Source organism: Pseudorasbora parva, chromosome 24 (assembly GCF_024679245.1).
Source record: "Pseudorasbora parva isolate DD20220531a chromosome 24, ASM2467924v1, whole genome shotgun sequence".
In the NCBI taxonomy this organism is placed as follows: domain Eukaryota; kingdom Metazoa; phylum Chordata; class Actinopteri; order Cypriniformes; family Gobionidae; genus Pseudorasbora; species Pseudorasbora parva.
The window spans coordinates 25,131,419-25,159,005 of NC_090195.1; the positions used below are offsets into that span (position 1 = coordinate 25,131,419).

General features: G+C 42.4%; 1 protein-coding gene across 1 annotated transcript in view; it reads left to right on the plus strand.

Moving 5' to 3' along the window:
• LOC137063706 (ADP-ribosyl cyclase/cyclic ADP-ribose hydrolase 1) overlaps positions 1-27,587 on the plus strand; it is a 258,430-nt gene that overhangs the window by 63,815 nt on the left and 167,028 nt on the right. The window contains exon 5 of the mRNA XM_067434968.1: positions 10,045-10,118. Coding sequence (XP_067291069.1) covers positions 10,045-10,118 — 74 coding nt within the window. The remainder of the gene's footprint in view (positions 1-10,044; positions 10,119-27,587) is intronic.

Consider the following 27,587-nt stretch of genomic DNA (forward strand, 5'->3'; position numbering starts at 1 on the left):
CCCGGCATTGCGGCGGGGTTGGCAGCGCGGCCCCCAGAGGGCGCTGCAGGACAACGGGTACCGTAGGCAGAGGTAAACACCGTTTCCCTTCGGAGGGGACTACCCTCAGCGTCCTTTTGTTTCCCCTGCCCTCCGAGGAGGGGGCGTCCACCCTCAGGTGGCCCGCGGAGACCCTCTGCGCCCCGACATTGCGGCGGGGTTGGCAGCGCGGCCCCTTGAGGGTACCGAAGGAAGACGGGTACCGTATGCTGAGGTAAGCACCGTCTTCCCACGGAGGGGAAACTAAGGGAACCAGCCTCTCGAGGCTGGCCTCTGGTGTAATTTGAGCAGCGAGTGCAGTGCCCTGAAACGGCGAACCGGCAGGGAACACCTGACCTGACTGCTCGCATGCCCTCCGAGGAGGGGGCGGACCACCCTCAGGTGGCCCGCGGAGACCCTCTGCGCCCTGACATTGCGGCGGGGTTAGCAGCGCGGCCCCCTGTGGGCTCCGAAGGAAGACGGGTACCGTGTGCTGAGGTAAGCACCGATTTGCTTCGGAGGGGAAATGCCAGGGACGATGCAGCTGAAGGCGAGAGATAGCTCGCAAGCGTCTCTTCGATCTTCGGCATCGCCCCATAACCATAGTGTCTCAGCCCAAATATATTACTATATGCAGATGTATGTGGGCTGAACACTCTATATGATACCGCTTGTTTCCTCCATGACCTAGACACCTCGGTGTGCAGGTCAGGGAAGAATGGCAGGACGTTGATGCTTTGCACGAGAGGGCAGGAATCGCTCATCTAATTTCGTTCTCTCTGATTTCGATGGGATTCAGATATTTCAGCCAGCCAGTCATTTCTTATTTTTATATTTAACCTGGCCACAGCTCTCGTGAGAACCTCAACTCACTAGCGGGTGACTGAAGTGGCGAGTCTTCAGTCGCGATGCTCTCAACGTCCACCTCCTCAGAGCTGGATAGTTGGAGCACCGGTGCCCCGCCCAGGGAGGAAGAGACCGCAGAGCGGGCTTCCAAACCCCGAGACGAGACACTGGACGATACAGGTGAGGGCTGAGATAAGGCTGGGCCCGTCTCAAACCCCTCTGTAAAGTCCACTTTTTTTTTTTTTTTCTCTCGCAGGGGACTGAAGTGGCGAATCTTCAGTCGCGATGCTCTCAACGTCCACCTCCTCGGAGCTGGATAGTTGGAGCACCGGCGGCTCTCTCGGGGGGGAAGAAACCGCCATGCGTGCTTCCAAGCCCCGAGAAGAACCGCTGGATGGAGCAGGTGAGGGCAGAGATAAGGCAGTGCCCGTCTCAAACCCCTCTGCAACATCCCATTGTGAACCCCACGACTGCAGCCTCCGCTCTGCCTCGGCAGCAGCGGGACCAGAGCCGCGGGGAACACGAGCCGAGGCACCCTCCTCGAAGAGTGCCCGGCGGGAGCGCAGCGTTCTCAGTGGCATACGCTCACAGTGCTCGCAAGCAGCCCCCTCGAGGGCTGCCTGGGCATGCTGCGCTCCCAAGCATGCAACACAGAGAAGATGTGTGTCCCCGCCCGTGATGTAGCGTGGGCAGGGAGGAACACACTTTCTGAAATTGCTGCTTTCACTCGCCATTTCTATCTATTTTATTTTCTCTTTTTTCTGTTAATATATGAAATATTTAACAAAAGGGTGGAAAATCTCTGATAATAGACAGACAAAAACACCAAATAGACAGACAGGTTCACACAGATCGCTTACTGAAGGCACAGAAGCTAGTTCCTGTTTGTGTTCGCGGACCTTTTATAGTCTCCGGTTGATGACGTCATCACGTCGGCGACGTCATCACGTCGGCGACGATCGATCTTTTTTCCGATGGAATGGTTCTACAGGCGCTTCACGACGCATTAACGCAGAGGCGTTCTCACAGCGTTTCGACGCAGCTCGAGTTCCCCGAAAGGGAACATGGAGTTCTCAACACAGCACGTAGCCCTCCAAATGGGTGACACCTGCTCGTTTAGGCTCAAACATCCAGCCCTTATGTATGTATTTGTATGCTCACATGCATGCATGCTGGCATGCGTATGTGTGTTAATGCATTAATCCTTGTTTTCTGACTGAAGATGTAAACAGTTTGAAAAAAAAAAACAGTGACCTCATGCATCATGGGAATGTAGACCAGTAACTTACCAGTAAATGTTACTTCCCTTCATGGGCGCTGAAAGTAATGTACTGTAGTTTATTATTTGTGCAGCAAAACCTAACCAATTACAGTAAAATACCTTCCAATGATGTTAAAGCTAAATACTGGCGATTTTACAGTTATTTACCCAGAAATCTACAGCAAGGTTTATGTTCTCTGAATAGGGAATGAGACCCAGTCAGCAAATTTCCTTTGGCCCAGATCTGGCCCAGATAAACATCTTAGATGTTGCCCAGATTAGATTGTGTTTGCCGGCCCAGATCTGGCCCATTTCTTCTTTACCACAGCTCAGCCAAAGCAGTGCCATAACTCCACAAAGCGTGAGCCAAACAATAAAATTTGATGTGGCCCTTATATGGAATTTTAGTATGGCTGAGTTTTGTGAAAATCTAATGGCCCTTATGTGGCCCACATGCATCTTTGAGCATTATGTAAAAGTCTTATTAATTTCCTCGGCCGAGCTTGGTCTTATTAACTTCCTCGGCCTCGGCCGATGCCGAGCTTCCTCGGCATCGTCCCTGAAGGCCCCGACTTGAAGGCCCACCAAACCATTGAAAACAACGTCGGCATTGGTGGGCAAAGTGTACTCGGCGGCAGGTCAGGCTGCTGCATGCCTGCACACTATGGCAATAATGCAGGCATATCAGGCTGACCTGCTCAGGGATCTTGATGGACGTGAGGAGGTGGGGGGTGATATTATCAATCAGCTCAGAACGTCAGCAGATCTTGCTCCCCAGGCCACAAGGAGACGGCCAGATGTGTGGGCTGCTCTATGGCAGCCTTGGTGGCTACGGAGAGGCATCTGTGGCTCAACCCCACCAAAATCAAGGAGAGGGAGAAAAGCTTCCTGCTTGACGCACCGCTGTCTCCTGGCGGCCTCTTTGGTGACGCAGTACACACTGTCACCGAGAGGTTCCAGGAGTCAAAGAAGCAAGCTGCGGCGCTAAAGCAGTTTCTCCCTCTCCGGGTCCAGGTCCCTGGGGCTGCTGCTGACATCAAGCAGCCCAAGCCGAGTACGAGCTCCGCTCACAGGGCGCAACAGAAGCAGAGCGTCGCCACCCGAACTCCCCCTCAGCGCGGGGACGAGGGGCGGCGCTCTCAGGCGAGGCCTTCGAGGGGCAGGGCTGATCTGAGGACAGTCCTGATCGCCAAGAAGGCCTCGTCGAAGCGTTCCTGACGCCAGAAGCGTCAGGACACTGAGGGTGGTTCCCCCCGTAGGGAAACGGTGTTTACCCCTGCTAACGGTACCCGTTTCCCTGCGGCACCCTCTGGGGGCCGCTCTGCCAACCCCGCCGCAACGCCGGGGCGCAGTCGGTCTCCGCGGGCCACCCGAGGGTGGTCCGCGCCCCCCTCGGGGGGCTCCCGAGCAGTCAAGTCAGTTGTTCCCTGCCGGTCCGCCGCTTCAGGGCGCTGTGCTTGCTGTTCAAAGTACACCAGAGGCCAGCCTCGAGAGGCTGGTTCCCTTAGTAGATTTTCTAGATGAATGGAAACATCTGTCAAATATATCTCGTTGGGTCCTGCAGATAATCGAAAGGGGGTACGCCATTCAATTCAAAAGGCGGCCACCTCCTTTCAGCGGTGTCCTACCTACATAGGTGGGCCCGAAGCAGGCTCTGGTGATGGCACAGGAAGTAGAGACACTCCTGCGAAAGGGGGCTATAGAGAGGGTTCCTCCTCCCGGCAGGGAGTCTGGGTTTTACAGCCGTTACTTCATCGTGCCAAAGAAGGATGGGGGCTTACGCCCGATATTAGATCTGCGTCTATTAAATCGCTCAGTGGCCAAGCTCAAGTTCAAGATGCTTACACTCAGACAGATTGTATCGCAGGTCAAGTCGTAGGATTGGTTTGTCACCATAGACCTCAAAGATGCATATTTTCATGTCTCCATCCTTCCATATCACAGGAAGTTCCTGAGGTTTGCCTTCAGGGGAGAGGCATACCAATATCGAGTACTTCCTTTCGGTCTAGCTCTGTCACCCCGCACATTCACCAAGTGTGTGGATGCAGCTCTGGCGCCATTGCATCTGCAGGGCATCCGCATACTGAATTATATCGACGACTGGCTGATTCTAGCGAACAAAGAACAGATGGCGGTTCAGCATCGAGATGCTGTTCTCGCGCACATGTCGAAGCTGGGGTTGAGGCTGAACGCCAAGAAGAGTGTGCTTTCTCCGGCTCAGAGAACCACTTTTCTAGGTGTGAACTGGGATTCGGTAATCATGCGGGCGCAATTATCGCCAACACGCATAGCATCGATCCTGGCTACAGTCAAAGAACAGAAGCTAGGCCGGGCAGTCACTGTGAAACAGTTCCAGAAACTGTTAGGTCTCATGCCAGCAGCGTCCAATGTTATACCTTTTGGCCTACTGTATATGAGGCCACTGCAGTGGTGGCTCAAAACAAAGGGATTCTCCCCGAGGGGAAATCCGCTCCGCACGATCAAAGTCAGGCGGCGATGCCTACGTGCTCTGGTCATGTGGAAAAACCCGGGGTTTTTATCTCAGGGTCCCGTGTTAGGGGCTCATGTTCGTCGCGTAATGCTAACGACAGATGCCACTCTCAGGGGCTGGGGGGTGACCATGAGTGGTCGCTCATCCCAGGGTCTGTGGCAGGAACATCAGCGGCACTGGCACATAAATCGGCTAGAGATGCTCGCAGTGTTTCTGCCATTGAAACAGTTCCTGCCCGACCTCAGGGGCCACCATGTGTTAGTCAGGACAGACAACACATCGGTGATCGCCTACATAAATCATCAGGGGGGTCTGAGGTCCCGTCCGCTGGACAAATTGGCGCATCAGATCCTCCTGTGGGCCCAAGGGAAATTGCTGTCAATCAGGGCAGTATATATCCCGGGGGTCCTGAATCAGGAAGCAGACAGCCTGTCGAGGCAGGGGCCGAGGCCCGGGGAATGGAGACTCCACCCAGAGGTGGTGGAGCTCCTATGGAAGGTTTATGGGAAGGCAGAAATAGACCTATTTGCTTCGGCGGAGAATTCCCACTGCCCGCAGCGGTTTTCTCTGTCCCATCCAGCCACGCTGGGGTTGGATGCCATGGTACAGGAGTGGTCGAGGCTACCCCTGTACGCCTTGCCCCCGATTGTCTTGCTTTCAGGAGTTCTGGAGAGGGTACGCCAGGACAGGGCCAAAGTACTTCTAGTGGCTCCGTACTGGCCGACCAGAGTGTGGTTTTCGGACCTGATATCTCTCCTGGAAGGCTCTCCAATGGAGATTCCGACCAGGAGGGATCTACTCTCTCAGGCGGGCGGGAGATTCCTGCACCCACGCCCGGAGATGTGGAAACTGTGGGCCTGGCCTCTGAGGGGGCTAGGCTCATAGAGGAAGGTCTCTCAGCCGAGGTTGTTGAGACCATCCTTCACTCCAGAGCTCCGTCCACGAGGAAGCTGTACGCTCTGAAATGGAGACTTTTCTCAGCATGGTGCAGAGAACGCCAGTGGGACCCAGTTAACTGCCCGGTTGGTACAGTGCTGGAGTTTCTGCAGGCAAGGTTCTCGGCAGGGTTGACCCCCTCCACAATAAAGGTGTACGTGGCGGCCTTGGGTGCCTTCCATGTCCCTTTGGGTGGAGTTTCTTTGGGAAGACACCCGTTGATTACACGTTTCCTCCGTGGCACTTTAAGGTTGAGGCCGGTTATGCACTCTAGGGTCCCAGCATGGGACTTGGCCATTGTCTTGCGGGGCTTGTCCAAGCCTCCGTTTGAACCCTTAGAGGAGGTTTCGGACAAGTTCCTCACCCTCAAAACTATCTTCCTTTTGGCCATCTCATCTCTCAAAAGAATAGGAGATATTCAGTCCCTGTCTGTAAGGCCCTCATGCCTAGAGTTTGCGCCGGGGATGGTAAAAGCTTTTCTACATCCCAGGCCGGGTTATGTCCCCAAGGTTCCTACGAGCCCACGGGGCCCCATCACTCTCCAAGCCTTTTGTCCTCCTCCTTTTTTGACGTCAGACCAGGAAAGATTGAATCTGCTGTGCCCTGTTAGGGCGTTAGATACATATGTCCACAGAGCTGCCCTGTGGAGAAAGACTGATCAGCTGTTCGTCTGTTTCGGAGCCCCTAAGAAGGGGGCTCCAGTATCTAAGCAGAGAATGAGCAAGTGGGTGGTCGAGGCCATCTCACTCGCTTATGAGGCAGCCTGGCAGCCATCTCCACTGGCTGTCCGGGCGCATTCTACCAGGGGTATGGCTGCTTCTAAAGCACTTTTGTCGGGGGCTTCCCTCCATGATATTTGCAATGCGGCCGGCTGGTCGTCTCCGCTAACCTTTGTCAGGTTCTACGAACTAGACCTGGCATCTACTGTAGGGGCGCAGGTTCTCTCGTAACCGTGTGCGCTTCGGCTTCACATATACGAGACACTTGGTCCTATGGCGATGTGGGTATAAGCACTCTCACAGCGTTTCGACGCAGCTCGAGTTCCCCGAAAGGGAACGTCTCGGTTACGTATGTAACCCTAGTTCCCTGAGGGAACGAGACGCTGCGTCGCTCTGCCATACTCCCGGCGTGTCCGTGATCACTTACTTCAGGCTTTATCAGAAGTTAGTTCTTGTTTGTTTTCACGGACGCTTTATAGCTTCCGGTCGATGACGTCATCACGCCGACGATCAATCTTTTTTCCGATGGAATGGTTCTACAGGCGCTTCACGACGCATTAACGCAGAGGCGTTCTCACAGCGTTTCAACGCAGCGTCTCGTTCCCTCAGGGAACTAGGGTTACATACGTAACCGAGACGTTTTTTCACTAAGCACATTCTCTACAGTCTGAGCGCACGATGCACTGCAGCTCACTCTCTCATGTCTGAGGTAAATCATTAACACCATCACCGCTTACAGTACACGTGTTTTATTGAACTAAATACATTACAATCGGCTAAAACGAATGCACAAGTTACTTTCCTGAACAAGCGCTCCTGAGTCCGTGTTCTTTACACAGTCCATGTGAATCGTGGCCCAGTTTGGCGCGCACACGCAAAATACCGGCAGTTCAATAGGGAATGGATCTCTTAAAGGGGCCGCACTATATTCCTACTCGTGGAATATGGACCTTCTCCAGGTATGGTGTGGTTCTGGTGCGCTCACTGGTACACATTAACAATTTTTCAACTGTGCCCTGCTCTGAATTAAACTGCCAGTGTAAAAACTCCCTTTATATTCTTAAAATGAGAGAAATCACTACTTACTCTTAATTTTTAAGTTTAGGCTTAAGAGACATGAACAATTTCTTAGATAAACATCTATGACCTTTGATACGTCTAGTCTTCATGCTGTATTGATTATTATTGAATAAGTATGGTTTCACTAATAATAAATGTACATTTGCATAAAGCATGCATATTCATACCCATGTTGATTAGAGTATAAAAAACTCAATTTAAACTTAATTTAAGATACATTTACAATTGCTAAAAATGTGCGCTTAAATTGCGATTAATCGCGAGTTAACTCAAGACAATTGTGCGATTAATCGCGATTAAATATTTTAATCAATTGACAGCCTAATTTATATTTAATATAAATATATTTATATAGTGTCACAGCAAAGGGTCTGAATACATAGGACCATGTAATATTTCAGTTTTTCTTTTTTAATAAATCTGCAAAAATGTCAACAATTCTGTGTTTTTCTGTCAATATGGGTGCTGTGTGTAAATTATTGAGGACAAAAAAATGAACTTAAATGATTTTAGCAAATGGCTGACATTTAACAAAGCATTCTTTAGGTTTTGTGAAATATAATTTTTGTTGTGGTCTGATAATTTTGCATAATTTTTTTTTTCAGATTGTGCAACATATTTTTACATGTGTTTTTAAATTTTTGATTCACGATTATCATTTGATCTGTGACAGCAAAATTTTTATGAGAAACTAGTCCAAACTAACACCCACTTAAGATGGAATAATAAAATGCTCACAGAAGGTTGTCAGGGAATGACATAAGGCATGCCAGTTCTAAAAATGTTCTTATGTGAGTCCTAGAGGGATTGTTGCTCCTGCTCTAGGCAGAACAAAGTCCATTGTTAAAACGCCACAAAAAAATGTGCATCTTTAGGTCTGGTATTCTGTCATGCTGTAGTTGCAGTAATGTGCATAATGACAAAAAAGCTAAATAAAAAAATTCTTAATAATAAATCTAAAAGGAAACACTAAAAGGAAAATAGAATAGCATGACATTGACTTTGTCCTGTATAGTCAATCAACATGTGCCGATTTTCGATAATGCGATTTATCACGATAATGAATATGCACAATATTTTTATCGTTGGCACTTTAAAATATCGTAAATAATAATTTATTAACAATTTATCATTTTTTTATAATGCACTCAAGAATACTTTGCCCATCAACCGTATAAATGCTCAACATTGCTGTATTTTGCGTCAAAGTGAGACGCTCAGATATAAACAAGCCCAACATGCGTTTGCACATGACTGAACCGGTGAAGGAGACGCTCAGAGTCAATTGTAAATGAGAAGCACATGGACGAGTGAAGGAAACACGCTGCTGAAGTGCTGCTCAGTGACAGCAGAGGGCGCTGATGAACTGCAGAATACAGCAGTTACCCCGGAAACCAGCAAACAAAACAAACAAAACGCGTGTAGTTTTTCGTTTTTGTAATCTCAATGTTGTTCATCACAGCACCAAATACTTAATACTTAAAGACTTAATAGGCTATTTATTTTCAAGCTGAAACATTTTTATGTTTTAATCTGGACTACAACATGCCCTAATAATTAGAACTGTTCTGATTATTTGTTATTGTAGCCTACAGTAAAACTTTGAGACATACGACTTCATTAGTTATCATGTTAATTCATTATTACCAAACTGACAATGAAAAATACTTATAAATAATTAATCATTCTATGTTAATTTCTTAGTTACTGTTTAATAACATTAAAATCAAAATCAAAATAACTTTTTTAATGGACCTAAGATAAAGCAAACAATGATCAGTATTTCTTAACTAACATTAACAAAACATTATACTTTATGTACTAAATGTAGCTATTGCTCAATCTTAGTGAATGCATTAAATAACGAGACCTTATTGTAATTTGTAAGCTTACCTGTTGTTCTTTATAGCCTAATTCTTTTGCCATTTAATCTGTTTGAAAATTGTACTTTTACAGCTCTGAAAAATATCAAGAGACCACATAACATTGATTTCTCAATGAGGGGTCTCTTAATTTTTTTTTTCCAGAGCTGTATATATTTTTGGTGCATTATTGTATTTAAACATTCAGTTATTTTTGTTCTTACAAAAATAGTTCTTAAAGCTGTTATGCTATGGCAACACTTTTTTTTGCAAATTAGTTCAATATCGTGATAATATCGTATATCGTGATAAAACTTCATCAATTAATCGCAACATGAAAAATTTATATCGGCACATGCCTAATAGTCAATATACATTGACTATAACGGACAAAGAACTAAGGAAACTAAATACAGAGTTACATACAAAAACAGAGTAATCAATTGAACTACAAACAGGTGAGGACCCTAGCATTCACAGAGAACACAAGATTAAACATGGAAATTAATGAAAACGAAACCAATACAAAACAGAATGAGACAATTACACTCACAAATCCAAATGTTTCCATAGTTGCATGTATTTAAGTGTTAAACTATTTATTATATGAACACAACTCTTCACTTATGTCCCAAAATCCACGTAAAAAACAGCATTCTTTCCATGCACAATTTTTTTTTTCTCCTTCTTTTTTTTTAAGGTTTTGGATTAAGTGTGAAGATGGTGCTAGTATTAGGGAGTGGGGTTAGGATTAGGCAGTCTTCTAATAGTTTCTCGGAATGAAATTAAGATACACTAATGCATTTCATTGGTTTGAAACTGTCTTAACAGTTTGCAATGGCAGCATGCGGAAATATTACAGTCTTGCTAAATGGATCAGTTCATCATGCTTTCAACAAAAAAAGGTGTGTATGTTTACTTTTCTAGCTATGGTGTGAAATGTGATTATTATGCTTTTGCCATTTGAAGTTTGAATAATTTGATTTCACGACTGAAACACAAACTGAAAATGGTGGACACAACTGAAACACAAACTGGAAAAACAAATTTTTGAAAATGGTGTTAAGTCACTCCAAAGTAAATAACTAATGATTATTTACAACGTAAATTAATCAATCAAAAACTCACAATGAATGTGATATTTGCCTACCTAATTGATGTGATACCCTAAAAGGAAGAACAAAAAAAAAAATCCTTCAAAAGTATACCAAGTGGTTCATGAAGGTCTGTAATGTAATTTTGTAATATGATGATTATGTGACATCTTATATTACACACCCGCACTCACACACAGAGAGACTCCATTGTTATGAATGTCTGAATTAGTGCCTCACTTCAGCCATTGAACAAGTAAAGTGGTTCCCAATATCGGTCCTGTAGTACCAGCAACACTGCTTATTTTTCATATCTCTATTATCTGCATATTCGACGGCTGTTTTAAATTGCCCCAAAAACCCATAAATGCATAGTCCACCCAAAAATGAAAATTATCCTATGATTTACTCACCTACAAGTCATTTTAGGAGTATATGAAATTCTTCTTTCAGACAAATAAAGGTTGAGTTATATTAAAAAAGTCCTGGCTAATCCAAGCTTTATAATGGCAGGGATTGTTGGTCTATTGAAGAGCATAAAAATGCATCTGTCCATCAAATAATGTGCTTCACACTGTGCCGGGAGGTTAATAAATGTCTTTAGAAGTGAATTGATGCATTTGTGTAAGAAAAATATCCATATTTAAAACGTTATAATGTAACATTTCGGCCGATCGCCTTCCGAAAAAGTGTTGAAAGTGCCTCTGCAGTTCAAAGACTTTCTCCACCAGGTATGCTCATCAGTCGCGTACGCATCTTGAACTCTGAGAAGTCACTTTCAAATAAATTTTCAGAGAAGGCAAACTTCTCCGGAAGGCCGGAACTTTAATTAAAAAAGTTTTATATATGGATATTTTTCTTACACAAACTTTTTTTTTGTGCTTAAGATGGACTTTTTTAACCTCCCAGGGCCGTGTTGAACATGTTATTTGACGTATATGTTTTTTAACATTCCCTTCCATTATAAAGCTTGGATTAGCCAGGACTTGTTTAATATAACTCTGATTGTATTCATCCGAATGTCATATACACTTAGGATGACTTGACAGTGAGTAAATCATGGGCTAATTTTCATTTTTGAGTGTACTTTCCTTTTAAGTAGGACAATATTTAGGGGAACAGTCATTTGTAGTAGTGTCAGAAACCATGGTGGTCATTATGGAGTGCACTCATTTCACTCAACAGCTATAGAATACCTATAATGCACTGTAAGTGTCACATAGCAGGGTTTTTCCTGGGTCAGAAATGGTCTTCGGTGGTGGCTGACCAGACATGGTCATCCACACACATGCGCAAACACATGCGCACATTCACCAACGGTAAAAGTACCTACCCGTGTGATCTGTGACCCCAATACTGACAATAAATGTAAAATAAATGCAATTTTTTTCATTTTGCTGAATTAGATGCTGACCTCATCTAATTTTGATATTGAAATTGAATTGAAAGTTTCTTAGAGAGACCGCAATGTCTAGATGATGCAAGAGGCTAGTACAATAACAATAGGAAACACCAAGTACCATACAAAACTAAATAGTGTGTCTAATGACAAAGGTTAATATTATTTTGTATTACTAAATACAACCGTATATACATTGCTTACAGATCGTTCACTCGATCCTTCTAGCAAACGTCACCTTTTCTACCATATAAGTTAAAGCGATAGTTATTTGACAGGGGTATTTATTTTGTAAAAATATATATTTATATTTTTGAAAGTTAATTATGTTTTTGCATGCTTGTATTAAGAGTACATCACAGTCTCTGCGTAGCCTACATTGTGACTAACGTTATATAAACATGCAATATCGTTGATGAAAGAAAACGAGACATCACTGGTTTTGGTTTGGGAAAGAAGATTGTTTGTGCTGTTGCCAAGTTTCAGTAATTAAATCCCCCAAACAGAGCTTTTCTGTGAAAAGAGCATGTATGCTATCTGGTGTTTTACCTAAACATGTCCAAACTGGCAACCATATGCACGCAAGCTCTCTCTCTCGCGTGGATGATCTGAAAACACCAATAAACAAGTAAGCTGCATTTTAGCAATCTCCATCTGAGATGTTCTGCTTAAAGTGTCATTCAGTCGGTCTGTGTTCTGTCAGGACGGTCAGACTCACAAGCCGCTTTACTGAACTGCTGTGAGCTGTGAGCTGCTGAAATAAGCCAATTAGAGCAGAGCTCAACATAAATATTCATGACCCTTCCAAATAAGGCAAAAACAGAGCATTACATCCTAGGGACAATTTATAGGGTTGTAAATGGACCTGTAAAACTGTATCTGGACAAATTTTGGCCTTAAATAAACCACATACCCTCTATGTAGATATCAGAGAACAATTTAACATATTGTTCCAAATCATTCTAGTGCACCTTTAAACATAGTTTCCATGACAGTTCAAGATAAATCACTTCATTACTACTGGAGCTGCCAGGTTTCTAATTAAGTTTCAAATGATTATTAAACAGCAAGCACAAACTATGCAGAAGTTATAGCCCTTCCTCCGCACTCAGTGTCTGAATTCGCTACCTACAAGTGGACTATATTAGTGGACTAATGTAGGGAATAGTGAATGAGGATATATGGGGACTTCAAACACAGCTTAGAAGTGTTTGATTAGGAAGCCATCTAAAATTTGCAGAGCTGGGGGTGTCAGGAAACGGTAGGAAGAAATGGGAACAAGGACTCAATTGCAGGAAGGTGAAGGATTTATTAACAAAAATAAAGTAAAACAAACTCAAACAAAACACCCACAAGGGGGAAATCAAACTTGTAATACTTAAACACCAGAAACTGGAACATGTAGCAACAGACAACATCAGACGATGTTTCAGCACAGGGGGGTATTCCAGAAAGTGGTTAACTTGCCGTCACATATATTGGTTGATTAACCCAAACCTTGCTTACTCGAGGTATGCTGGTTCCTAAAACGAGTCCTAAAGTAAGTTCAGACAACGCAGAGTATTGCTGCATTCCACTACAATTTTAGACACGCATTTGCGAACTTCCCTAAAGCCTAGTTCACACTGCCCGATTTTTGCCCCGATTTTGAGTCGCCGACATGTTTTGCGAAATTGCCGACAAATGCCCGAGATCACAGGCAAATCGGTGCTCGTGCACGCGAGTGACAATCACGCAGTGTGAATGATCAAAGACGCGATCAGAGAGAATCGCCGACGCCTTTGAGATATTTGGCATGCTAAATATCTGGACAGATTGAAACTCCTGCTGTGTGAACTGCGTTCTGACTGAAAATTACATCGGCGATGACCGGCAGCCAATGAAAGAGTGAGATACAGGGCAGCAGGACGTTCAGGGAGGAGTTATAGAGCAGAATATCAGTATTTTAATAGATATATTTACAATTCTATCAAACAGAAAAAAAGGCCAAACATTTGCACATCCAGCCACAGCAGCAGCACATTACAAAATTGTTTATTTACCTTAACTGTCTTTGCAGAACAAAATCCTGGCTCCCTCTGTCTCTCCAACAATTTCTTCCGCCATAATCTTTTTTCTTCTTCTCCACAAATCAGTGCACAGACAGTTTGAAGCAAACTTTGTGCAGTTTATCATTTTAATAACAATTCAAAGGCTCGCGCGAGAACTCCGGTCTGCCGCACGTGTGATCTCGCGTTGTTTACTTGTCACATATCGCATGTGTAGTTTGGGAAACGTAGTTTGCGCACGGGAGAGAGAGAGAGTTGTCGGCGATTCTTCCTCTTGTTCAGCCATGCAGTGTGAACTCCTCAGTCATCAAACCATCGTGCAGTGTGAACACAGCAGAGACTGAATGATACTCCAGATAGTCATGCAGTGTGAATAGAGCAGAGACCCGACGAATTTGAAAATCGTGCAGTCTGAACTAGGCTTAAGCACTTCCCCTCTGGGAATCCCTGCCGCCATTTTGAAGTGCGTTCCACTTCGTGAAGTGGACAAGGGAAGTTTATATGGAAAGTTGTTCCCTCGATTTTGTCCGAGGGAGCGAGTCTACTTCATATGTACACTTCAGGCAGCTTCATATACCACAATGCAACACGATTGTGACGTCACCGCATATCACATTTAAAGGTGCCCTAGAATGAAAAACTGAATTAACCATGCCATAGTTGAATAACAAGAGTTTCAGAACATGGACATCACATACAGTGAGTCTCAAACACCATTATTTCCTCCTTCATATGTAAATCTTGTTTGTGAAAAACGCCATGGAAAAACAAGCGATTCTCGACATAACAGCAACTGTGACGCAATCGCTGGGGATCATTAATATGTATGCCCCCAACATTTGTATATGGCAGCGCATGCGAGGATACTGAAAATGGCTGATCATGAAAATAGATATTATGTTCCAGGCTGTGCAGGGGATGTGGGGACTTTTCATACCCTTCCCACTGAACAAAACTGTCAACAGGCATGTTTATCTATAAACGGATACTGCAACAATTTAATTAAAAGTTGTTTGTTTGCTCAGCCCATTTCACCACGGACAGTTTTTCTAACCTGCACAATAGCAGGCTTCACTCAGCATCTGATACTGAAGAAGCGGCAATTCAAACTATATCCCCGCAAGCAGTAAGTAGTGATTTTATCCACTTATTGACAATTGTAGGCAGAGCCGATCCTGACCTCCCTGGGGCCCTAAGCAAAATTTTGCTAAGGGGCCCTCCTACCTGACCCGTGAGCTATGTAAACCATTTGCCATTGCCATGCAGTTACACCTGACACCTCAGTGCTCCTAATACAATTCTCCCTCCTTTGAACAAAACAGTCAAAGAATGAGGTTCAAACTAACAATATTTATTGATGAGTATTTTCTATAGAATCTTAAGATAGTCCTTGCTGAAGACGGCTTTACTGTTGGTGAATCTGGCTGTACTGGGTCTGTGCTAGTACTGGCTGAGGCTCGATGTGGATCATCTGGGTCTGTGCTTGTATTGGCAGATGATCCACCTCCTCTACTTACAAACTTAAGCATAGCACCGCAAATTATAGATAACACATTTTATAAGCTGCATCAGACCCATTCAAACTGGATCCCTCAGATTTCCTTTTATACATTTTCAAATAGAAAATACTATGTATTAGGGCTGGGCGATATGGCCAAAATTTCATATCCCCATATAGGTCATTTGATATCCCGATAACGATATACATAACGATATAGCAATTTTTCTGTTAAATCAGTTTATAAATATTCTATGCAAAATTGCAATGTGGAAATGCAGTTTGAAATGATATATATATATATATATATATATATATATATATATATAAAAAAAAAGGTAGTATGGACTACATTTTTATTTTATTTAGAACCCTTTTTTTCAAGCAAGACTGTTGGTAAAGTTAACACCTACCTAGGGATGTTAACCGATGACCGTTTGACCGATGGTTGACCGTATCAACGTTAACCGATCAAAGTTGTCGGTAAGAAAAAAAAAAAAGTGATCTCTAAATTAGGCTATTATATAGTGGACTAAACGCTACTACAATTAGCCATCTCATTCCAAAATCTTTTTTGTGTGAAGTGAACATATCCCTCGCACTCAATTTTTCATAACTCGCCTGTTTGTACTTAATAAACCAATAAAAACATTTGGCACGAGGTCACAGCGTTTGGGTTTGCGCGCTCACAAGGTTTGCAAAAAGTAAACAGGCTAAAACACTCGAGGTTAGAGTCAGGGCAGACAACAGTATGAAGCGTGCATTTCGCTTAAGATGGGCTTACATTTGGAAATATATTACATCTACATTAAAGTGGTAACACATAAGGTGTTGATCGTCTTTCTTTATTATTGTTAGCACTACCTCGAACTAAAGCGGCGTCTCTTCAGAGCTGTCATTTTCTTAAATGAGCCACGGCAATGTTTCAAATGAGCTCATAACGCTAGACAAATGCCTTTATTTTCAACACGATCAGCTTTTACCCAAACCATTTCGAAACTAAAGAGCCATTGTCCTCAGATTACAAACAAGCTCCTCGGCAGCGTGTTTGCGGGACTCGTGTTTCGCGCTGTGTGGGATTTTAAAAAAATGACGTGAGTGGAAAGGAGGCAGCAGCGCTAGGACAGTGTGTGTGTGTGTGTGTGTGAGAGAGAGCGAGAGAGAGCGGGAGCGTGGCTGTTATTTCAAATAGCGCAGCATATTTTGGTAACACTTTAGAATACTGTTTCTTACTTAATGCATAACTAATAAAGAGTTACTGCAGTACTAATGAATAATTCTTCATTAACACTCAAGTCACTAATATTAACTACTAAGGAATGTGTGTTAACTAATCAATATGTAATAGCATTTTTTAATTGTGTTAAGTATCAATTAGTTAATCAGTAACTATTCAATTCAGTCATGCCTCCTTAAGAACTACTATTAAGTAACTACTAATTCAGCTTCACAAGGAATAACTATTAAGTAACTACTAATTAACAGTGATGCACAGTATCAGATCGAGGCCCTTTCTTCTTCTTTAGTACTAATGTTGTTAGATAAATGTACAACTGTTATGTGTACTATATGTAAATATTCATTTACATTCACTCGCAAATGTGCCGATTAATGTTTCTGGTCGGTCGCTATTGAAGAGAAAGATGGAGAACGCTGGATAAAGAAGTTCCTCGTATGGATTCTTAAGATGTGGATTACACCGAACGAATTAAATTAGTGTCTTTTGTGAATTTATATTGCGTTTTGGTGTACTTTCTAGTCATTGTGGCCCATGGCAAGCAAAATAAGCATTACATGATAAATCATGGTTAAATGATTACAGAAATCTTATTCATTTTAGGGTTTTAAGGTGTAGTTTGTTTAATGTTAATCCTTTGAACTGAGTGTGCAGCAGAATGTTTATTGCTTTTAATGTTTTACGTATTAGATTCACGTAGAACCACACTTTACATAAAAATACACATAACTGCTAAACAATAAGAACTTATCTTTAGAATAGAGGGTCAAATTGCCTTTATTAGTACTGTATTAATGGTAGTTAGGTTAAATTAGTGGCTTATTCTGGTTAGTAAACTTAAATATCACTCAATAAGTGTCATAATTAATGAGGATTCAACTTTCACTTTAGAATAGGGGGTCAAATTTCCTTTATTAGTACTGTATTTATGGTAGTTAGGCTTAATTATTTAACTATTAACTATTTGGTAATTCTTCATTAATTATGAATGGGTTCCTTATGTTTTCACTTTAGAATACTGTTCCAGGTTCTAAGTAACTCCTTGAGAACTATTTGGTAATTCTTCATTATTTATGAATGGGTTCCTTATGTTTTCACTTTAGAATACTGTTCCAGGTTCTAAGTAACTCAGTGAGAACTATTTGGTAATTCTTATTTAATGACTCATAGGTTCTCATTTTCCCCTCAGTCATTGCCTTAAATACAGAAATCATTTGGTATCACATAAACATAAAATGCCTGAGCCATGTTGACAAGGCACTTAGATTGGGGATGGGGTTCCGTCCTGAACTTCTGGTTGCAGACAATACTTACATAAAAATAAAAAAAATCATCAAGTTTTTAATCATCATTAATGTAGTATTAATATTGTACCGCGAGAGCACATCAAGTTTATAAGCATCGAATCTGCTTACAAGCAGAATCTCAATCCATTCTCTCGCACAAAACTGGACTCACAGAAATTGCGTGTGCGCTCACATTTTGTGCACTCTGCATGTGCACTCATGAATCTCTGTGTACTCTTTCATTAGAATTGTTTTCTCTGATTTAATGCTGCAAGAACTGCAACATTATAGCGTGGGGACACACACAGACAGCAACATTAATCGGCACATTTGCGAGTGAATGTAAATGAATATTTACATATAGTACACATAACAGTAGTACATTTATCTAACAACATTAGTACTAAAGAAGAAGAAAGGGCCTTGATCTGATACTGTGCATCACTGTTAATTAGTAGTTACTTAATAGTTAATCCTTGTGAAGCTGAGGCCCTGTCCACACGAACACGGGTATTTTCAAAACCGCAGCTTTTTCTACGCGGTTTGGCTGTTCGTCCACACGCAAACGCTGTATCCGGTTACTAAAACCGGACTTTTTTGAAAACTCCGGCCAGGGTGAAGATTTTTAGAAACTCCGGTTACAGCGTTGTCGTGTAGATGGTGAAACGGGAGATTTCGTTTTTTTAAATTGAAGTGCAATTTAATTGAAGGAGCCGTTCTCTCCTATGTTTGATGTCAGATTTTCCACATCTCCTTTTGATTTACGTGAGTCGAGTCTATGCGGTGGACTCCACTAACAGCGCTTATCACATGTATATCCTACAGATACATGTTCAGTTATTTCATTGTATTGAACAAAGGCGCCAGAATGCAATTAATACAAAATAGTAAAGCAAGTGTGTGAAGCTATTACAGTCCACTTCGGCCCTGCACCTGTATACAGTTACCTGTCACTGAGTCCAAAGTAAAGGAACTTGTAGAAGGGTTTCACTTGAGCCCATAGCATCCCTCAGTCAGTGCAATGTGCATCGGTGCAGTGAATGGGACCCATGTGGAAATCAGGCAGCCAATCATAGCGTAGTTTTGCGTTCTCATGTGGACAGATTTTTTTTTAAAACCGTGCTTGTGTGGACGCGATTGTTTTTTAAAACGGAGGAGGAAAAACTCCGGTAATAAAAATACCCGTGTACGTGTGGACTAGGCCTGAATTAGTATGCCACCACTCTGGCATAATTACTCTGAGAATTACCCTGGTCTGAACCGCGTCTACTACTGTCTTCCTCCATGTTTGTTTATGTATTGCAGCGTGCATGGGCATGCCGTGGCGTGAGGTGCATCTTGGCGTAAAATTCTGCCATAAACGCCTTATCGTGGCGTAAGCAATAGAGCCTTATATAAAACGATAGACATTTTCTATCGTCCAGACGATATATTTCGTCATATCGCCCAGCCCTATGTATACTATGTATACTACTTGGCTCTTGTAATATTTAAATAGTGAACTAGTGATTCAGATATCAAGAATCTTTGTGAGTGATGACATCATTGTTGATATCAAGAATTCACTTTTTAACAAGTGAACATGTAATCCCTGATATCAAAAAGACATTGGCCCTCATTTATCAATCTTGCGTAGAAACCGGTGTATATGTTGGCGTAAGATTATGCTTACACTCCTCTCACCGCCTGATTTATGAAACTGTGCGCACCTCTGCAATCCAGGTGTACGCAATACTTGCCCTTGATAAATGCGGCGGCTGAAAACGATCGTCATTAGAATAACACGCCCCTATATATTCAAGTCTCCGCCTCTCCCACGCCCTCATTTTACGTCATGGACAAACAGAAGACGGCAAAGAAGCGAAACTTCTCCGACGTGGAGATCGGGCGCGCTCAATCATCTCACTAGTCCACTAGTCAGGGCACTGATTAGGACATAAGTCAATGGGCTGACTCCCTGATCAGTGCCCTGACTACTGAACTAGTGAGATGATTGAGACGCGCCCATCGAGACCATCACCAGGGAATAAGTGAAAAAAATAACGAAATTGTTTTATTTGGGAGTTTAAAGAGTGGGATTAAAGGCACCTACAAAAACAAAATATGGACCCAAATTACGAGTACTCTTAGGAGGTTGAGAAGCGCACTCCAGCAGTTTAAAGCTGTTTGGATGATAAATTACCATCACAATGCATTATTTTACAGCACGTTTTGAAACAATTAGCATTTAATTTCGTATCACGGCACATGTATTGGGGTGTACAATAGTGATGATGATGTGATGTGGAGTAAGATTCATTCACATTAATAATTACATGACAATTTGTAAGATTCTTATTATTATGATTATTATTCTTAATGACGCTTGTTATTGAGAAGAAGAGTGTCGTTTTTATTGATTTTATTACTATCATTGTTTAAAAGAAGAATGTCATTTTTATTATTTTGTCAGTCTGAATTATTTTAGTCCCAGTCCGTGCGCAGCTGCCGGGCCAGGCGGGCCTGAAACGTCAGATGAAGCGCACAGGCTCGCGACTGGAGGAATACATATGCCTACAAATCAAACGCTTTGGTAAAGTCACACAAATTAAACATTGACGTTCATGTTGCACAAAAATAAACACTGAATGTTGTTGTTGTGGTTTTTAACAGTGGGTCATAATACAGCATATCTTGTCAGTGCGTTTTGTGGTGTTAGGAATTGCTTTTCTGCGCATTTTCCCACTAACTCAAACGTGCGTACACCACCTCCTGAGCTGGCGTAGGATTTGAGCGTGCCGTACGCCAACGTCCATATTGATAAATCTCAAAGTCACCGTGGGTTTGGGTGTACGCAAGGTGTACGCTGGAAATTTGGTGTACGCACTTTTGATAAATGAGGGCCATTGTTACTAGTAAAAATTCCATACCTTGTATCAAGAATTCACATTGTAAATAGTGAACATTTAATTTTTGATATTAAAAATGCAAAAATTGTGAATGTATAAAAGCTAAAATGGCTTTCCCTAACATGCTACTGTGTTTTATATTATGTATGTTTAAGCAATATTTAATTTTTGGTTATTATTTACTGAGGGATGTGCATCCATATTGACCAGTATGTCCAGCTAATTAATATCAACATTTTAAATTCAATATAGCCTATAAATCAATAGTCAATCAATGTCAAATTGTCAATACATTGCTTTCCATCTTGCATAATTTGTGCAGTAGTTTAGAGTTTTAACTTAACATTGACTAAGACTAGATATGCTTTCACTGCCTATGTGTACTTATGATGAGGAGGAGGGCCATCACGTCCATATATTGTTCTGTCGGTCTGGTATCCACACAGATATTTCTGCTGGAAAATGCACGTTTCATCTCGTGCACGCACATATGAATGCATGTTCATGCGCGACGCGGATCTTTTCCGAACTGCAGTAAACAAACACCGCTGCCCTTTGTAAAAATATTTTTTTTTATTTCTTTGGCACAAAGACACAGAATACAGCCCTGAAAGCGGCTGGGATTAGCTAACTAGACAGACCAAGGGATGCAAAGCCTGCCTGTCCATCTTAGCAAGACAACAGAAGAGAGATGCACATCATCTTAACTTTAGGGTACTGTTATATGCTGACATCAAACTTGGAGGGGAGAGAACACAAGTTTACCTGATTGCCGTTCCTGCAATTCACTCTCATGGTGTTTTTTCCCTCTTTTCCTGGCCAGAAGTATAATTTCGCTTCATTTTATCATCATTGTTTACAACATTGATTGACCTGCTTTGACACGAAGGGGAGGCGGGGCATTGAGTAAATTGCGGGGCCCTACACAGCTTGCTTAGTGAGCGTATACGGCTGTTCGGCTCTGTTTGTAGGGCTGCCCAAATCGTTCCAATGGAGGCTAATGATTGGTGGGTGAAGGTCGCTGTGCGTTCTGTCTTTTCAGCTGGGAAAACGGATTTTATTCCAATTCCTCATTATCTGGCTCCATTTAATCATAATTTAGAATTTAGGTTAGAATGCCAATTGGTTATTTGGTCTTTATATTTCATAGTTTAACTACACATTTAATTATTCCATTTAACCCTTTGTTGAAATTATGCCGTTCGTAACCTGAATAATTCCAGAGCAAGTCAGAATCAATCAAAGTGTAACAATTTATTAACAGTTAGGTAAATGTATAATGCTGTAGCCACAATGACAATGCTGTTCATCTGGAAAACGGCCAGATGGCTCTCGCCGCTCGTGAGGTGCTTATCAGATCATGTGAATACGATTGATGGCCGAAAAATGGCACCACGATGTCTGAAGACCACTCTTTGATCTCCCTTGGGAGACAACAAGCAGGCTCCGTAGTGACTTTAATTGCCCCCCAAATAGCCCTGCACGATATCTGACACCCCACACACACACACCCATAGAGCTCCGCCAGTATCAGAGGAATGTATGAATAAAAGCCACCCCAAAAACATATTAAATATATGCTTTTCTGCTTGAAGTGTTTTTATATGTGTCTGAAATAATTAAGAGAATTATATGAAGGTAACTCAAGCTGTGTAGGCCAACAGACAGTGGAAAGCCTGTATTTGTGTATTCCCAGATCTCAGACTTATGATCCATGGTATCCTTGTAATCAGAAAAATGCGATCGTACCGAATCTTGTAAAATAATTTACAGAACATGCATTATTACAAAATTACCAGCGTTGTAAAGAAAAATGCATTAAGCATATCTTCCCCGGATAAGAACCAAAAGGAGGGACTAAGCTGAACAAAGAACTTTGTTTCGCGCCGAAAACGCTCTGATCGATTGGACCATCCAGGAAATGGGCGTCGCTCTACCTGATCTACAAATGCCATTGTGACCCTCACTTTCCGCTTTTGCATCGCATCAAACGCCGCAGGGCAATCTGCCATCTGCTTTCCAGCCCCCGAGGGCATTCTTCAGAGAGGAGAATTCAGCACACTTCAAGAGACCCGCCGCTCCACACCGACCTTGGAAAGAACCACCGGACACGCAGGACATTTGAACTCAGAATATACGCACACAATCGAGAAGCCAAAACCAAAGCAAGTATTATTATTTCTACAATCCAAACTGCTGTTAAAAAGGTTGTGTTATTCCCGTTTGGGACGAGTTAACTCCGTGAGGGCTCTGTGTAACAAACTGAAGTAAACGCTGTCTCTCTCTCTCTCTCTCTCTCTCTCTCTCTCTCTCTCTCTCTCTCTCTCTCTCTCTCTCTCTCTCTCTCTCTTGGTCTATTCATTCTTTTCGTTTATGTACCATATTCTTTTCGTTTACTATCTATATTTCTACTCTCTATATGCATATTTAGTATGTTCTTTCTGTGTGAATTGTAGTGTTATTTTTAGTCTGTGTTTATTAAACTTCCAAAAGACATTTTTTAATTGAATCTGTTACTCTTCCACATACACAAAGTCAATGAAACTTACGATCCTAATGTTACCTAAACTGCTTATGCTACTATTCTAGTAACGTAAACTGTACGAACATATGAAATATTGATTTGTCCTGATCAGTAAAGTTAATGTGTCTTATGCGCTCGTAAAGCAGTAATCCCTTATGGAGAATTGATTTGAAAGTCTATAACTAATTTGCAGGCAAACTTAGTAAGATAATTTCAAGCAATTCCGTAAAGGGTTACTTGTATATAATTAAACATTTTTCCTTATCGGAAAATTTAAATACGTAATGAACTTAATGAGCAAATTATATTCAAAAATTCATGAATATTGAATATTGAATCCCTTTTGAGTTAATTATTCCCCGAGACATTAAACTCATAGTCATTGTTATTACAATGCCAATTACATAATCAGTTCAAAGGTAGCCTAATCCACAAAAAATCAAATACTCTGAAATAAAGAATGACTTCTGAAACGTCTTGAAACGTCCAGCATTACGGGCTGACCTGACTACAGAATTGAGCCCTGAGCTCTTTGCAACATTTCTTTAAATACCAAGATCAAATGCAAAAACTCTTTCAAATGGAAACACAAGTTCACAATATGAATTTGCATTAATCAAGTCCTATAGATTTGTATTGATGAGAAGACAAATGGCTGAAAGCCACAAACACCATAGAGAGATATTTTTGAACACCGGCCTCGTCTCACCACGGCGGAGTGACGGGAGTATAAAAGGAGGAGCAAAGACAGTGGAAGACGAGAGAGGACCAGGCCTGGACTTTACGTTGAGTTTTTTTTTAACGTTTTGTTATGTGTGTGCGGGCAGTCGTCCGTGAGGGGCTAACCGCGGTTTACTTTCGTTTTGTTTAATATTTGATTAAAGTTGCTGACCGTTCGCTGGTTCCTGCCTCCTTCCTTCTTATTTCTACAAACTTTATTACAGTGTCACTCCTTCATGGAGAAACTTCTGCTTCTGTAGCACCTTCCCGATGATAATCTGACCCTCCTTGTCCAATCCTCACACCTCCAATGGTGTGGTCCACTGGGCAGACTTCAATAGGTGGAAGGCTTCTCCGTAGTTACATGCTGTGTGGTGTGTGACACCTAAAAAGCATCTTAATGGCCACTTAACGACTGAACACTAATGAACTTGAAGCCGTAGAGAAATGCATAAGAACATATAATGCAAGAAAACAAAAAAAACAGTATGGGTTCATGTCAGCAGTGCGATTGGTACGCCTTCTCTCAAGTGTTTTTCAAGGTCATAAATGGTGGGTTGTATATTTAATCACATAATTCTTCACTATCACTGTGATAAAGTGATAGCGGAATCTAAGTATTCTTAGTCTGAATTACTCAAGGAAATGCAGCAAAAAGTCAGTGCAGTTTCTATATTTAAATAGATTATATATATATATATATATATATATATATATATATATATATATATATATATATATATATATATATATATATATATATATATATATATATAAAACCTTTGTAATAACCACGGTGTCTGTTCAGGAATCTTCCAATGTAAATCCCCTATACAGGGAAAATCTAAGATTTCTAAGAAGTTACTTAGAACATGTTAAGTCATACAATAATGGAGATTGTGCATTTCTTGTCACACTGTGTGTGTGTGTGTGTGTGTGTGTGTGTGTGTGTGTGTGTGTGTGTGTGTGTGTGTGTGTGTGTGTGTGTGTGTGTGTGTGTGAAAGTCTTCGTTAGACTGTCATCATGAGATCAAATCTACTGTGAAAAGATGGACAATAGATCTTTAGTGAAGTAACACTTTTGGACTATATGCCATCCTTCATGTGTAGTGTACAGCTTGGATAGATTTGATCAGTTTCAGGTGATGTGAGGGTGTAGTGATGGAGGTGTGTGTTCTGTGTTCTGTGTTTGTGTCTGGGAGATGGGTGGAATCTTATCAATAACAATCCGTGTTGCATAATTTAGTTCCAGTGCTACTCTGGGAGGTCATATATACATTTTGTGAAGTGTGAATGACCCATGCATAATCACACCCATCTCCCTCTTTTCAAGTTGCTCTGACAATTCCCTAGTTCCGGCTCTGATGGGCGTGTAAGTCCCTTCATGGTGTCCATCCTCCAAGGAATTGCAGTTGTCAACCTGAGACAGAAACAATGTAGAGAGAATCACAGTTAATCCTGACATTATCAACAGCATCACAGTCAGATGTGGACTTATTTGAATGGCACCATTATGCCGGTTGCAGTTTTCATCTTAGCTGTCACATGATTTTCATCGTCAACAGTTTCATTTGCCAGGTCTGAATTGCTGCTGTTGTTTTAGTACTGTATGTGACACCTAAAACTGTTCTTGCAGTCAAGCTTTCAAAGTCTGTTGTGTGCATTAGAGACCCTGATTCTACTAGGGACATTTTCTGAATTAATCAGAGCTTGTATCGCTCATACTGTCATGAATTTCGATGGGTTGGTTCCCATGGCTTTATTTCCAGTTGCTCTCATTACAGTCAGAAATTAATTCACTTGTTTCAGTGTTGTCTGCTTTGCATTTGCTGTTTTACGGTGTCATTGACACATTTGATTGGTGGAGATCTCTGTGACCTTATACATGTTTTGTATGTTTATGTTTGTTTTGTTAATTTGTTGCAAATAAATTATCAATTTACTACCATGGCCTTTGTGTTTTGGGTTTATACACCTTTTTGAATGGCTCTTATGTTGGTCCCTATTTTGGGTCGTAACATAAATTGGGGGCTCGTCCAGGATCAATCTTAACTGCCTTTGTATGCAATGCTACTTGTTTCCTGTAGCATGCTTTGTGTTCAATGCATCACTACTTGTGTCTCTTCTGTAGCATGCTTTGTGTTCAATGCATCGCTGCTTGTGTATCGTCCGTAGCATGCTTTGTGTTCAATGCATTGCTACTTGTGTCTTTTTTGTAGCATGATTTGTTCCGCTAGGTTTTGGCAGTTTAACTGGGACTTCATTTGACCACTTGTCTTTGCCCTTCTTTTATGTAATCACTTTTTTTTTTGCCCATTGGTTTTGTTTATGGGGTAGAGTTTCTGGATTTGCCTAATTGTATTTTACAGTAGGCATTGTTAGTGCTTCTGTTTTGTCAGGTGATATTTGTGATGGAGAATTTTGATTTGGAGAAATTTGTTCAGACTCCTTCATTAGAACAGCTAAATCGCTGTAGAAACCCTGAGTTTCAATTTGTGAATTCAGAAATGGAGATTGTTTGTGGCAGCATCAAATGCCATCCCAGCTAATAAGGAACGTTCCCTATCTGGGAACTCGAGCTGCTTCGAAATGCTGTGAGAACGCCTCTGCGTGATTGCGTCGTGAAGCGCGTGTAGAACCAGTCCAATCAGGAGATCAAACGTCATAGGCAGGTGACGTCATCGACCGGAAACTATAAAACATCCGCGAACACAAACAGAAACTAGCTTCTGTGCCTTCAGCAAGCGATCTGTGTCAACCTGTCTGTCTATTTGGTTTTTTTGTCTGTCTATTAGAGAGAATTTTCCACCTTTGTTAAATATAACTGATACATATTGTAACATAAAGAGAAAAAGGAGATTATGGCGAGTGAAAAGCATTTCACAAAGTGTGTTCATCCCTGCCCTCGTTACATCACGGGTGGGGATACACACTCATTGTGTGTGGCCTGTTTGGGAGCGCAGCACGCTCAGGCAGCCCTCGAGGGGGCTGCTTGCGAGCATTGTGAGCGGCTTCCGTTAAGAACGCTGCGCTCCCGCCGGGCACTCTTCGAGGAGGGTGCTTTGGCTCGTGTCCCGCGGCTCGGGTCCCGCTGCTGCCGAGGCAGAGCGGCGGCTTCAGTCGTGGGATTCACAGATGGACCTTACAGAGGGGTTTGAGACGGGCCCAGCCTTATCTCAGCCCTCACCTGTAACGTCCAGTGCCTCGTCTCTGGGTTTGTAAGCCCGCCCTGCAGTTTCTTCCTCCCTGGACGGGGCACCGGTGCTCCAACTATCCAGCTCTGAGGAGGTGGACGTTGAGAGCATCGTGACTGAAGACTCACCACTTCAGTCACCCGCTGGTGAGGAGCTCATTGAGGTGCTCACGAGAGCGTTGGCCAGGTTAAATATCGACTGGCCGGCAGAAAGATCTGAATCCAATCGAAAACAGAGTAAATTAGATGAGCGATTCCTGCCCTCTCGTGCAGCAGAGCCTAAACGTCGGGGCCTGCCATTCTTCCCCGACCTGCACACCGAGGTGTCTAGGTCGTGGAGGAAACCAGCTTCATATAGAGTGTTTAGCCCGCAAACTTCAACATACAGCAACATCTTAGGGCTAAAACAATATGGTTATGGGGCGATGCCGAAGGTCGAAGAAACGCTTGTGAGCCATCTCTCGCCTTCAGACGGTCCCCGCGGGGC